Source organism: Triticum dicoccoides, chromosome 3B, assembly GCF_002162155.2.
Source record: "Triticum dicoccoides isolate Atlit2015 ecotype Zavitan chromosome 3B, WEW_v2.0, whole genome shotgun sequence".
In the NCBI taxonomy this organism is placed as follows: Eukaryota; Viridiplantae; Streptophyta; class Magnoliopsida; order Poales; family Poaceae; genus Triticum; species Triticum dicoccoides.
In genome coordinates, this window is record NC_041385.1 from 851824010 (window position 1) to 851839198 (window position 15189).

Here is a 15189-nt window from a genome sequence, read left to right on the forward strand (position 1 = left end):
AGGAGGACCAAAAGTCTAGCGAAGAAAATGGAGGATGAACACATTTGCACTCAATAATATTGGAGACATCAGGTAATCTCCTAATTATCCCAACATATTATTAGCCTATACTTGTACTACTACATGTAGTAGGATGTCAAATATCATATCCCTCGGATACAATATTTGATAAATTTGACTGTATGTTTCAATTCATGCTCAATATTGTTGCGTAGACAATAATTTTCTAACTCTTAGTAAATTCAATATTTGGTTGAATAACTTCAATCATCTTGGTTTGGGGATGATTAGAAAATTATTGACAATTCTGTTGGTCACAACTTATCAAGTTACAAATTTTCCCAAATCATCAGATTTTATGTGCACCACATGTGCCATAGGAAAATCGGTTTTAAGGCACTCTCACCTTAAAATTCTAAGCATGCCACTTAATTATTCTTCCTTGAACACATTCAAAAGATATATGCGGATTGCTTAACCATTATCTGGGGTAATTTAGATACTTCATGGTACTCATATACACATTCACAAAATGTCTTCAAGTGTGTCTCTTATCACACACAACCATGATCTTACCCAATAAATTGCTTGACTTATCAAAGTAGGAGCAAATTCTCCTGTAATAAGAATAAGCCCATTCGAATGGACAATGTCAGGGAACTCATTTCATGAGTATTTTGTAATTGCATTCAGTACTCTATGTACATACCCAGAATGGTTTAACTAAATTTCTTATCAAAGATAATCAAATGACTTACATGACCACTCTTAAAGAAATGTAAATTTATCAGCCTCTCACTGGACACATACGGCCTTACACACCGTAAGTATGATCTAAATCATAACAACTGCATATCATACTACTTTCCTCTTGTAGTAACTACGTGGAAATCAACAAAGTATTTCCCATCTGCGATAATTCGGTTACATACTGATATCACCACTCCAGCGTACATCAATGGGCACTCACAGAAAATTAGGGATCTATGTGAGGAATAACAATTTATCCGTCACTCAAAAAATTATCCATAGCCCGTATGCTGATTGCATCAGCAATAAGGATATTTTTCGGCATTACGGGAGATAAGTAGGAATGCCTAGAAATAAATTAGAAATGTTATTGACATTCAATCCTTATAACCACGTACTCAAAGAATCTGAACTAGAAGTTTAGAGAATCATATATTTGCAACACATTGCAAATCTGCCACATACATTTACTGATAACAAGGTGTCACTGAATTCTATATTCCTGCAGTAAAGTGTCAGAAAGAGTGGAGGTACCTGATAAACCACTCTTCTCCCCAAATGAGAGCAAGAGGGGGAGAAAATCTGACAACACGAGATATAACTTCTCATATGCTTCCGCGGAAACGGAGGAAATCAAATCCTCAACCAGTAAATGTAATTCAACATCAAGTTGAAAGATACCTCACTGGATGCTCATAACCCAAAGCCCGACATAAATGTGCACAAATGTTTTGGTGCCGGGACATCGAAACACCTTGACTCCACTTGTTGTAGGAAATCACAAGGAGTTAAAAAGGAATAAATATATTATCCACAAACTTCAATGATTCCATCAGAATCATATAAACTAAAGACTACATTTGTCGACATATATTTCTTCTCAAATTGCTAAAACCTTTTGGGCCCTGAACCAAAATCCATGGTAGAGTGCCTCTTGCACTCATATTGATTCACATAAAAGGAAACAAGTAATGAAGAATAGCACTCGCTCTGCAAACGAGTAATATTTACCGCAATAATACCTACTCCTCATAAGTATCTTCCGTATGGAATACTAAAAACTTCTCATCCATAGACAAAGTCAATGAGGTGGTGAGAAAGCGAGGCTTGTAGCAAAGGGTTCACGCAGAGACCCGACATCAATTACGATGTAACATACCCTCTTGGTATAATTGGAATTATGTTTCGATACTAAATATAATTGGCAATAAAAATATATTATCCATGCAGTTGATGGATGAAGTGACTACATACTCATATGAGTCACTCATTTCGGAAATCTCTATTGAAGTCCCTGAAGGGCTTATACTTCCTAATCCAAAAGCAAATCGCAACAAGTTTTGTGTAAAGCTTTATAAGTCACTCTATGACTTGAAATAGTCGAAAATCATATGGTACTACCGACTAAATGATTTTCTTCTTCCGAAGGATTACTCAAAGAATGATGATTGTCTATGTGTTAACAAAGGAACCCCAAATTTGAATTCCTTATATCACCTTAGTATATATCGATGATTTCGTCATCAATGACTCTACTAGACATAAACATACACAAAATCATCTCAAGACGGAAAATTTGGATTTAACCAAATTTAGCTTAAGTTTATAACTTAAGCATTCTATCAAAAATACGTTTCAGTCAACATATATCCAAAACATATACGAGAAGTTCAGTGTGGATATATCATAACAAAAAAGACATGTATGGTCATACTACCTTTAATAAGGTACAAATCCATTCATACCTAGGGGTGATAATGAAGTGATACTAGGACCTGAAGTTCTATATCTCACTAATGTCAAAGCACTCATATACTTGCAAACTACGTCAGGCCTGGCACTATATTTGCTATCTTTATTCGGAGTGCAACCCCCAACAAAAGGTATATGGTTGATATAAGTAATATCATCTTATATCTGAAGATTACAGTAAATCTTGAATATTTCCATCAGAAAATAGAAGATATGACCATGATATGATGTAATGATATTGGCTCTTTATTTGATCCCAACGATGCCATATCAATGACTGAATTCGCTGGAATAGCCTTCATATTGAAGTCATCTAAATGGACTTTAATGGTTATTTCCACTTATCATTCTGACGCAATTGCTTTATTTAAAGGCACTGCAAAATATGCATGATTTGTCAAGAATGATTAACCACACTCAAAATCATGTGGTTGAGATTCATCAGAATCACATAACTTGTTTTTATCAAGATTCTAGCACTTGTGGTACTCGATATGTATAGGTTATATGAAGAGCAGTATCATATTGCACATTGCTCAAAATTCACTTATCCTCACGAATTATAGAAAGTGAGGAAACAATTTACAAACGAAATATTGGAAAATCCAACGGATTATTCATGATGTCATGATAATGCCAATGGAGTTGGTCAGACACATCCTTTAGATTCGCAAAGTTCAGGGGGAGTAATCTCCCAAACTATAACCTATTAACAATCATCAGATTGCATATACTGTACTCTTTTTCCCTTGATGAGTTTTTCTCTAATGATTTCTCATAAAAGGTTTTTAATGAGACAATATAAACACAAGTGTCTATATATGCCATATCATTTTCTCCTTATATTTTTTCTACTGGGTTTTAAAGGAGTTTTCAATGGCATATTAGATCGCACTCTTTTCCCTTATGAGTTTTCTCTCAATATTTCTCATAATGGTTTTTAACGAGGCAATATCTTCTCAAAGATCATATATCATACTTTCTATTTTCCCTACCGGGGTTTTTAAAGGAAGTACTCAAGATATATTAATTGTTCTCTAAACTTATCGATGAGTTTTCTCCTTCTTCAAAGGTTTTTCTCATATGAGTTATCAAGAGACAATAATCATTATATGTTGCATCATTTTCTCCTTATTTTTCCCATTGGGTTTAAAGGAGTTTCAGCAACGTATCTACACTATTTTCCTCATATTTTTCCCACAGGGTTTTTGGAGGAGTATTTCTCAATATGAAGATGATGAACAATCTCAAGGCAAACATACTAAAGGAGTCTTTACAAGATGGTGCATATAACCGAAGACAAGCATAGAGTAGGGGGAGTGTTAAGGATTAATTATAATCCTATAATCCATGCTTAACAACCGCCTTAGATAAGTAACCGTCATTGGCTACCGCCTTTATGGCGTCCTTTGTAAAGGCCGCGTCCGTTCAACGCGTCCCCTCACTTTGTATATATAGTCTTGTTTGTCATCAATAAAGAGACACTGTTCATTCCCATCATTCACTCCTCTCTCCCTCTCTCGTTTTACTTTAACAGTTTCCCTATGGGAAAAGCGTATCAAAAATATTGCAGTGACCGGTCCACGTGGCCATCCCGATCTGCGCTTTATTACATTTTCCGGCCATTAAATTATCACCGCCCCTACCCATCTCATCCCTCCAAATAAAAATATCTTCTTTGCCTGGCAAGCTAAGAGGGTGCTTGGATACGTTTTAGTCCCATGACTAAAAATAGTGGGACTAAAACTTGCTAGCCTCACCCATGCTTGGATACAAATACTAAACAGACTAAAATGAGTTAATGAGCATTTATTATCCTCCAAACCCTCCAATCCCGAACTCGCATGTGTTAAAGGAGAGGAGTTAAATGAGGAGAGAGAGGACTAATCCACATTTTAGTAGGGTTCCCCTGACTAAAATTTTTTAGTCTCAAGACTAGTTCTAGCCTCACTTTAGTCAGGGGTGATTGGAACTTTAGCCTCTAAAAGAGACTAGTTTTAGTCAGACTAAAAATAGTCCCTTGAATCCAAGCATGGCCTAAGCTTCCCTCCTCCCCTCTACCCACCCACCGCCGCTGGTTGCCAGAGTCGCCGGAGCTAACTAGATGACATAGAGATGGCGAGGGAAATTCTTCTGACCGGGTGACTCATTCGGGGCTGAGATTGGCGCCGAGAGGTTTGGCTGGGCTGGGTTAATTTTTTCTAGGTCGATGGTTGGGTTGGGGATCTAATCCGTCCAATCCAATCCATGGGGGAGGAGTCAGGTGGCTATGATTTTTTACTTCGAGGGAGGTGGAGGGGCCTATGGCGGGTACGATGGGAGGGTGACGGAGTGGGAGACGGGGTTGCCATGGTGCGATGAGCTGACCCTGCTGCCGCAGCCGCAGCCGCTGATGCCGCCGGGCCTGAGTTAAGTAGGCAATTTATCACCACAAAGGAAGACCCATTACTTCGATCGATTATATATGGAATCCCTTTTCTAAGCAATACCGCTCTGTTATTGGTCTGTTATATACTAAATACTAAACTAAATACTAAACGGATACAGATCAAAGGGGTATCCTCTGGCATTAGAAAATATTCATCTTGACAATCGCCGCGGCATTCCACATCTCGCCAAAGCTGGGGCGCACGCTGCTCGACGTGCACCGTGCGTCCACCGCCACCATGTCCCGTCTTCGTTCCTCCTCCTCGTCCTCCGGGTGGAGACGGTGTTGAAAATAAAACTATCTGATGTTAATCCAGAAGCACCAAAATACCGACATTGCCTTATAAGTCGGATGATATAAACGAAAACCCTATCGTTAGTAAACAAAAATTTCTTCCATGGAAAAATAATCTCAAAGAGAAAGAGGTGAATCAATCCATGCAGTCAAACATTTACCATGTTCATGGTCGCACATGAAAATATCTATGAAACCTCATAAAAAGCCTCGGGATTTAAAGCTAGTCGGCGCAAAATAAATTCTATATATCCTTCATATACATGGATTTTGATCCAAAGGAACTTTTTTAGAAAGTTGAAAGACCTTTCACTCAACAGAGTCGTTTCATGAGCAGCTATTTTGGAATTTGGGTTTTGGTCCTCTAGGAAGTGAGTCTCTCAGCTTACTCCTTTCATGTTACAAGTGAATATTTCGAAATAAAAATGAGAACTGAAATATTTCATATAAAAGGATCGTTCTATCTACATCATCTAATGTCTTTTTAAAAGAGCTATTCTCTGTGGTTGTATCGCCTTGATATGATTGAATCACTGAAAACTCTGCCAATCACTTTTTTTTCTTTGCTAGCGAGTTTGAGCGGGCACAAAACAAAAGAATATAATCATATGTAAAGGCGTAGGCTCTTTGCTGTCTTGTGATCCGGTTGGACCGGTCTTACAATTATTTTTAAATGAGGCTAGAAAAGTCTCAAAATCCACCCCCTACGACAAAAAAAAAGCTCGACATGAAAACAAAGTGAAATACATTTGTTTCTCACGCGCCCCCGCAAATAATACGCAATTTAAATTATTTCTATGTCTCCATATCAAATGAGTTTTGGCTTCCTATGTACTAGTATAAAAAAATTGATCCTTAATGCGCAAATTAAATATCCGACAGAGAGAAAATATCCTCGCAAAAATATCTATCACCGGAACTTCATAACAAGAAGGGCCTAAAGAATATTGGACAGACATTATTGCACCCAAGCTAGCCGGAATCTATCCACCACGTGCAAGAATTCTCCGTTCCAATCAGCAAAAGGGAAATCACTTGTTATTGCTTTTTTTTTAGAGAGAGGGATATATAGGCGCTGGCCTGAGCTTGACCGGGCAAGCTAGCAAAAGTCTCCCCTCCACAACTAAAAATGGGCCGCCCGAGAGCGACCCCGGGCCAGGCCACCACCAACGGAATCGCATAAGAGAAAGCGACGTGGCCGCCCGATCGGGCCGGGCACGAATCTCGAGGCGGCATCGCCGGTCCACGTCGGCCGGAAAAGCGCACGGGAAATTACGATCGTGCCATCCGGAATGGACGGCCGCGATGGGGAAAAGCGTATCGAAAATATCGCGGTGACCGGTCCACGTGGCCATCCCGATCTGCGCTTTATTCCCTTTTCCGGCCATTAAATTATCCCCCGCCCCCGCCCACCTCATCTCGCCCCACCCCACAAAAATATCTTCTTTCTTCCCCTCCCCTCCTCTCCACCCACCCACCGCCGCCGGCCGCCGGAGCTCGGCAGCGAGAACTAGATGATACGGAGATGGCGAGGGTGAGTCTGCTCATCGGGTGATTCGTCGGATTGGTGTTGCGAGGTTCGGCTGGGTTGAATTTTTTGTTGGGTTGCTGGTTGGGTTGGGGATCCAATCCGTCCAATCCAATCCAATCCATGGGGGAGGAGGCCGGCGGCTACGATTTTGACTTCGGGGGAGGGGGCTATGGCGGGTACGACGGGAGGGTGACGGAGTGGGAGACGGGCCTGCCGGGGTGCGACGAGCTGACCCCGCTGTCGCAGCCGCTGGTGCCGCCGGGGCTCGCCGCGGCGTTCCGCATCCCGCCGGAGCCGGGGCGGACGCTCCTCGACGTGCACCGCGCGTCCTCCGCCACCGTGTCCCGCCTCCGCTCCGCCTCCTCGTCCCCCTCCTCGGGCAACGGCCACGCCACGGGGGGCGGGTCCTTCCCCTCCTTCCCCGGCAAGGCGGCGGCGGCGGCGGAGGCCGGGGAGGACAGCGGCAACCGGGACAACAACTCGGCGGAGTCGGGCGGGGACAAGTCGGCGGCGGCGGCGACGAAGCGGGCGCGGCTGGTGTGGACGCCGCAGCTGCACAAGCGGTTCGTGGAGGTGGTGGCGCACCTGGGGATCAAGAGCGCGGTGCCCAAGACCATCATGCAGCTGATGAACGTGGAGGGGCTCACCCGCGAGAACGTCGCCAGCCACCTCCAGAAGTACCGCCTCTACGTCAAGCGGATGCAGGGCCTCTCCAACGAGGGGCCCTCCGCCTCCGACCACATCTTCGCCTCCACCCCGGTGCCGCCCAGCCTCCGCGAGCCCCAGGTGCCGGTGCCGCACGCCGCCGCCATGGCCCCCGCCATGTACCACCACCACCCGGCCCCCATGGGCGGCGTCGCCGCCGGCCACGGCGGCTACTACCAGCAGCAGCACAGCGGCCACGCCGTCTACAACGGGTACGGCGGACACGGCCACGGCGGCGGCGTCTCCTCCTATCCGCACTACCACCACGGCGACCAGTAGGTGAGGATAAAGATCGATCGAGATGCTCTGCTTCTCTGTCACAAGTGTGTGTTTGTTCCTGCTCATCAGTCAGTCAACAGATGCTGTAATTGTAACCTGTAATCAGTCGGTCAGTCAGTCCATGATCCATCGTCAGTCTAGCATAGGCGTGTGTTTGTGTCGATCAGTCAATCAGTTCACAGCTGCGGCTGGGCATAATTGTTAAGAAGAAGAAGAAGATTAATTAACAAGGGGAGCTCAAGTGAAGCTGCTCCCGGGGTAAGAGGAAGATTAGCAATAAGAAGAAGAGAGTTACAGGGTGTGTGCGCTCTGCTTAGTGTTGATGTATGTATGTAATACTGCTCTGCTGTAACTGCAAAATCTTGGCTGCTGCCCCCATTTTGGGCAGTGACAAGATGATCATAATATGAAGCCCAACAAGGGAATTAGGATTGTGATCCTCTACTTGTGAATCTGTCCTGTCCGGCCATTTTGGGAACTGAGCATCAGAATTTGACGTTTCAAAAAACATCGGAATTGGGACTGACTGATCTCTGTCCTAACTGGAACTGCAAAATCTCATTATGATCACTTGCGAATGTGTCGTTTATGCTCCTTCTGGAACCGCAAAATCCCAATTAACATGGAGATTGGGATTGAGATCTTGTACTGAATGTTCATACTCTTCAGTTGTGCTGTAGCAAAGTGCCCAGCCAGTATGTCATCTGAAATCCCAATAACCATTTATGGATAGTATAATAGTGCTGCTGCTGTGAGCAGATACTGCCCAACAACACATTTTGGGATCTCTGTCCTAATCCAGCCCCCATTTCGGGCAGGGAAGGACAGAGTCCCAATCTGAAACCCAGCAAGGAAGTTGGGACCGTGATCTGGTACCGAATGTTGTCATGTCCTGACCAACCTACCATTTCAGGGTCCATAATTCAGACAAGGAACTGACTGTGATCTTTGTCCAAATGTAGGCACATTTTCCCACCTCAGCAGGTCGTTGCGCCTAAACTATCCCAGACAAGGAGAAGAAGAAGATGATGATCTTTGCTGCTCTCTCAAGCGAGCCGAACAAGATCCAGATTTCCGTTCCCTGTCTCGATTTTCAGATCGCAAAACAGTTGCAGCTACATTCAGACTTGTAATTTGTTTCAGGAAGCTGAAGTTTTTCCATCCGTTCAATGATGCAGATTCCGACATCGCGGTATGCTGCCACTAGTATGCTGGCTGGTCGCTCCGGCGTCGTGGATAAAGATTGGGACGAAATCGAGAATGATATGGCCCATATGGGCCTGCAAGTGGGGCGACTGACGGAGACCTGGACCTGTGATGCTCGTCTGTAGCTGTAGCTGACGAGAGGAGGAGAAAAGTGCACGTATGTATCTATGTACGTGTGTCTCCAGCCCGTGCGTTATCCATCACCTGTCTGTGAACTCTGAACTGCACTTGATTTTTACGAGAAATTTTCAATCTATTCATCTTCAATTATGACAGTTCTTCTTGATTACACCAGTCCCAAGCCTTTACACTTATTTGGATTTTCAGCAGCGTTCTTAGTGAAACCTGAGATTTGAAGCTACGATATCTCCAACACGCTGGGTTCTTGTGTTTTTTTATGGCAACCATGGAGCCTGAACCCTTTTTCATTTTCGAAAACATAAGTATCGAGAAAAAAAAAGTCAAGAAAAACAGCATCGAAAAGAAATGCACTGGATAGAACACAACGGCTACAAGACGCATCACCTGTCACACAAAAAGGAACAGCAAAACGGAGGGAGAGCTGAAACTGTTAGAGTAATGGGTCCGTTAGTCTTAGGGTTAATTAGGGATAAGGCTCGCTTGCTTAGGGGTCAAGTAAGCCTTGCTTGGGAGTCAAGTAAACCTCTCTATATAAAGAGAGGAGATGTATCAATCTAATCAAGCAAGCATTAAGAAGGAAATCCCTTCCTTCTTGCCTGGCCGTGGGCAAAAGGCCCCCGGCCGGCCCTCTCGTGCCCTCCTTCTAGCAGCGCCATAACAGTTTGGTATCAGCTAGCTTCGGTTCGATCATGTCTTCACCGCCGCCCAGCCCGTCTCACACGCTGTCGGTCACCTCGTCGCCTCCGGCGACCACCACGACCGTCGCCCCGCTCCTGCCCGCGTCGGGATCCTCCATCGTGCCGGCCCCCGCCGTCCTCACCCTAGAGGAGGTGTCCGGGATGCTGCGGGACATAACCCACGCGGTCCAGGATATCCGCCTGTTCTTGGTCGGGTCCTACGGGCCGCACCCGGCTGCGCCGCCCATCGCCGTTGTGGCTGCCGTGGCAGCCGCCGCACCAGGCGGCCTCCGCCGCGCTCGCCGGGCCGCTGCAGCTGCCATTCATCGTCACCACCGCCCAGCCCTGACTGCAGTGGCAGCCACCGCTCCTGGTGGCCTCTGCCGCGCTCGGCGCTCCGCCACAGCAGCCGCTGCAGCTGCAGCAGCCACCGTTGGTCAGCTCCTACGGGCCGCAACCGGCTGCGCCGCCCATTGCCGCCACCGCACCACCGTGGCTGCCGTGGCTGCTGCGGCACCAGGCGGCCTTCGCCGGGCCGCTGCAGCTGCCATCCACCGCCACCATTGCCCGGCCCTGGCTGCTGTGGCAGCCGCCTCTCCTGGCGGCCTACGCCGCGCCCGGCGCTCCGCCGCAGCAGCCACTGCAGCTGCAGCAGCCACCGCCGGTCAGCTTCGCCGCCGAGTATGGGATGCCCTTTGACGGGACTGCGACGACCTCGTTCCCATCAGCGTCGCCGCCGTCCTAGGGCGTCCACATCCAGCAGATCAAGTCCCCGCCGTCGCCGTCACCGCTTCCGTCTTGGATCGCTACCCGCCACGTGTCGGCGGCGGTGAGGCTGCAGGCTGCTGCGCGCGACCTCCTAGCGCGGCGGCGTGTGCGAGAGATGCGTGGTCTGCAGCTGCCGCTCCTCCAAGTTGCCCTTCGCTGCGCAAAGGACCTCGATCTCATCCGCTGCATCGGGGATCTTGGGCATGCGGTTTCCCCCATGGGCGGCGGGCATGCTGTTTTCCCCGCGGGCAGCGACCTCAAAGTCTGCGACATCGGCGGTTGGGGGGGGGGCGCACCCCTCCTCGTCATTCTCCATCGCAAGTCCTCCACTCTTTCCTGCGTGGTGCAGACCAACAGCCATACACATGCACTCCTTTTGTCCAGGTGGTGTCCATGGGATCCAGGTGGCTGTACACGTGCACGTCCAAAATAAAGCGTCCCAGTCTATTTCATGTTGAGAGTAATAACACAAGCCGAGATGTAAAGGGCTTGTTTTTAGGTGTTAGGTTTGTGTTGCGTTCAGTGGTTATAAGTTGGTTAGGCTGCAGCTCGAGGGCAAGTTGCATGTCTAGGTGGGGTGTAGTGTTAGAGTACGTAATGGGCCTAATGGGCCCGTTAGTCTTAGGGTTAATTAGGGATAAGGCTCGCTTGCTTAGGGGTCAAGTAAGCCTTGCTTGGGAGTCAAGTAAACCTCTCTATATAAAGAGAGGAGATGTATCAATCTAATCAAGAAAGAATTAAGAAGGAAATCCCTTCCCTCTTGCCTGACCGTGGGCAAAAGGCCCCCAGTCGGCCCTCTCGCTCCCTCTTTCTAGCAGCGCCATAACAGAAACCCAGCCCTGTCATGCATGCAGCCAACCCTTTGTTCTTGTCACCCACCACCACCGGATCACACCCAAAATGAGCATGATTAATGAGTGTTGTTGCATCAGTTGCAAGGAAATCCGACGTCTGGAAGAAGTACAGCAAAAGTCACTAACTTGGAATGCCATCACCCAGCGGCTTGAGGAACTAGGAGGGCAATGTTCCACCGGGAGAACCTCAAACAACATTGAAGAACATCGAACAGCGTGACTGCGTGATCTCACCATCACCACCATGAACATTCCTGAGAGGAAGTCAACCAATGGGACACGGATGATCAAATAATTTAGTTGGCCCGCCACCGCATAGCACTTCCTCCACCGCCAGCACTAGACAACCTCAGAGATGTGATCTTGTACTGAAAGTCGTCACTCTTATGACCATCTTGGGATCAGACAAGGAACGATTTCGGAACCGTTTGATTGCGATATTTCTCCCACTTTAAGCAAATAAACCGGCTGGTGTAAGCACCTTGCCCAACAAATCATTTTGGGATAATTCAGACAGGGAACGAACTGGGAGTGGGAGGTGACCGTGATCTCTTTCCTAATCTAACCACATGCATATTCCCACCTCAGCAGGTTGTTGCGCCCATCCTTTCCCGGACAAGAAGAAGAAGAAGAACTGAAGAAGAAGTGAAGAAGATCCTTCCACTTCCAGCTCATCTGAAGCGACGCCGCAGCTGCTGTAGTTTTCTACTCCTGAATATGTGCTGCTGCTGCAAATTTTGGGATCTGAAGTTCAGACTTGGGACTGACTGTGATCTCTGTCCTAACTTGGGTAAATGTTTCCATAGAGGAAGAGATCCTTCCAGCTTTGTCTTGCTTCCTGCTGAAGCGACGACGACGACACAACATCCATTTCCTTGACCAAATTTCAGTTAGTTACCGCAGACCATTCATCCAGGCATTCAACGATATGTGCACGTGGCGAACGTGTAGACTAATACTTCTACTACTATTTGGTCTGGAATCGTGGATAAAGATTGCGGATAGAATGGAGTGTGATACGACCACATGGGTCTGCATGCAAGTGTGGCGAGACAGAGACCCTGACGACTAGTAGTAGTACTCATCGAGACCGCTCAAGCTGTAGCTGACGAGTGGGTGAGAGAACGGCACGTATGTATGTGTTTCCGCCCGTACGTTATTTAAATTTTGAGCAGCACTTTTAGTGATTTTTGGGATTTGAAGCTATGATATTTCTATATACTATATTTCTGTAACTTGCAGGACAGGTGCTTTGCCAATTTCAGTAAGAGAGAAACATAAATATAAAGTTTCCCGGCTTATGAGGGAAATTAGGCCGAAAACCACAACAACAAAAAAAGGAAAAAGAAAAACAATCAATGACAACCCAAACAGTACACCTTCAACTAGCATGACATCTCCCCGGAGCGATTGTAAGCAAGAGCATCGAGAACTCCTTCAAGAAGAAAAGCAACACCCGCAAACGCTGTCGGCTCTAGGCGAACATAAGGTTTCGTCCAAACCCGTTCACGACCCCTCCACGAAACCCCTGGAAAGGATCAGCCTCTCCAATAGCCCCCAACGTCGCTCTCTACGCCGACCAGCCCCGACGCAGTGGTGAGGAAGAACTCTTCGACAATGTCACCAACAAGGAGAATGACTCCCACAAGCGCCATCATCATCGGCATTGACCCCCGTCAAAGAAACAAGCTTTCGCTCAGAGCCAAACGCTTCACCACCTCTACAGACAATTGGGAGGGAGACAAGCCACATCAAACCTGCGAGACTGGGTCGCGACTCTGCTAGTAGTATTCAACAATGCCGAAACCATGACCAATTGGATCTGAAGGACGTCACAACCACCACAACACCATGGTCGACTGCCCGTGGCGACGCTAGCACCAACGCACCGCTGCAACCATCACCTTAGTGCATGCGTACCTAGAACAGGCTCACCTCGTCTTGAAGCCCCTTGATGCACAACCACAGAAACAACTGTACCGTAATTTCTGCAACAGCGATGTGCGGTTAATTACGGTGGCCGAGGTTTAGCAAAAACTCGGCGGTGAGAAATACTCCCTCCGTGAAGAAATATAACAGTGCCACTACTTTAGTGATCCACATGAACTTATATTTCCTTACAGAGGGAGTAGTTTAGTAAATAGTAAAAAAAGAAAGGGACAGAAGTCTGATGGGTTAGTTTCCATCAGACTATTTCATCTCCGTTCATTTGTCTTCCCATCCAACGGGTGCATGTGTCATCCATCTCTAACTACAAAAATGCTACACTTAGGAATGAATTCTACGTAACCTTACGCACCTTCCTTCTTCATTTATTACTAGCCGAAACCACCATATGTACATCGTACAACCAAATTGAAACTGCCTCCTCCAGCCATTCCTGCCGAGGCCTATGGCGTTTCTCATCTGGTCCGAAACGCGAGCTACCTCGGCGTTTCTTTGTTGGATAGAAGCGCTAGCTACCTCGGCGTTGGTATGTTGGCCAGAAACGCCGCGGGCTACGGCGTTTCTAAAAGGGTTAGATCGTGAAATACTTTCATGTCGAGTTCACTTTGTGACAAAGTTTGCTGAAAGGGTCAAAATAGTGATTTCAGCCCACGGAGAACGCCCGTACCAGAAAGCCCAACCACAAATTCTCGGGCCTGCAATGGGTTTCATACATGTTCGAGTACCCACCAGCGCTTAAGGAGGAGCAATGACAGCGAACGGCGGCGGTGACAGGCGTCAGTGGTTTCTGTGTGTGTCCCCTGTATTCAGTTGTATCGTGTGAGTTTCTTCCTCCTTATATGCTCCCCAATTCCACCAGATTGTTGTAACCGAACCTACCCTCCTGTGGATCTGAGAGAGAGTAGTGAGTTTCTAACAAGCACCCTTGAGAGAAAGTCAACCAACGACCCAACCCCGCCAGAAAGCACTTCCTCCACCACTGCCAGACACCCCCGAGGACTGTGATCTTTGTACCGAATTCGTTACTCTGATGACCATTTTGAGTGTACCGAATTCGTTACTCTTCCAAAACTCTAGCTTGCTGCATATTGAAGCTTCCAGCTCTAGCTTGCTGGATGCTGAAGCGATGCCGCAGCTGCTGTAATTTTTGTACTCTAGTGAATATGTGCTGCGGCTGCTGTTACTATAATTTGGGATTTGAAATTAAGACTTGGGGCTGAGTGTGATCTGTGTGTGTCCTAACCTGGCGGCTTGACTCGTACTGAAGCGACGACGAAATTTCAGTTGGTTACGGCAGACCATTCACTCATCCAGGCACACCAAAAATGCTAGACATACAAAGACTTACACGCTTTTACACGCTCCTTCCATCTAACAATCAATCACAAACCTCCCCCCCTGATTTTCAAGGGGGTGGGCCGCCCCGCTCACCTATTGACCAATCAAGGTTAACCATCTTGTAAAAGCCTGTAAATCGTTTGTACGTGTAGCATTGCCGCAGGCACACAACGGTGTGCATGCGAAGCAAACGCGTACACTACTGGTACTAGCTGGTCTGGAATCCTGGAGAAAGATCGGGACAGAATCGGAAAAGCTATATCCATATGTGGTGTCTGCAAGTGGGGTGGCAGGCTGCTGGAGGAGGAGGAGAAAAGGGCACGTATGTACCGTCGCGTGTGTGCAGCCCGTTTGTTATCCACTGCCCATCATCTGTCCCTGTGCTAGTCTGCTGAACTACTACACCTCTTCCAGACCACTCCGGTCCTTCTTCAGAGTTCAGACCACCACCCACCCTTCAGCAATCCTCACATCTTAGATACTGTCGTAAAGATAATCGCTTCATTAAAATGTTATCTG

At 46.9% G+C, this 15189-nt stretch overlaps 1 protein-coding gene across 1 annotated transcript; it reads left to right on the forward strand.

Annotated features, from left to right (window-relative positions):
- Positions 1-6641: 6641 nt before the first annotated feature.
- On the forward strand, positions 6642-8191 carry LOC119278953 (transcription factor PCL1-like). The gene has a single exon (XM_037560352.1). The coding sequence runs from the start codon at positions 6876-6878 to the stop codon at positions 7737-7739; it is 864 nt and encodes a 287-aa protein (XP_037416249.1). The 5' UTR covers positions 6642-6875; the 3' UTR covers positions 7740-8191.
- Positions 8192-15189: the final 6998 nt, after the last annotated feature.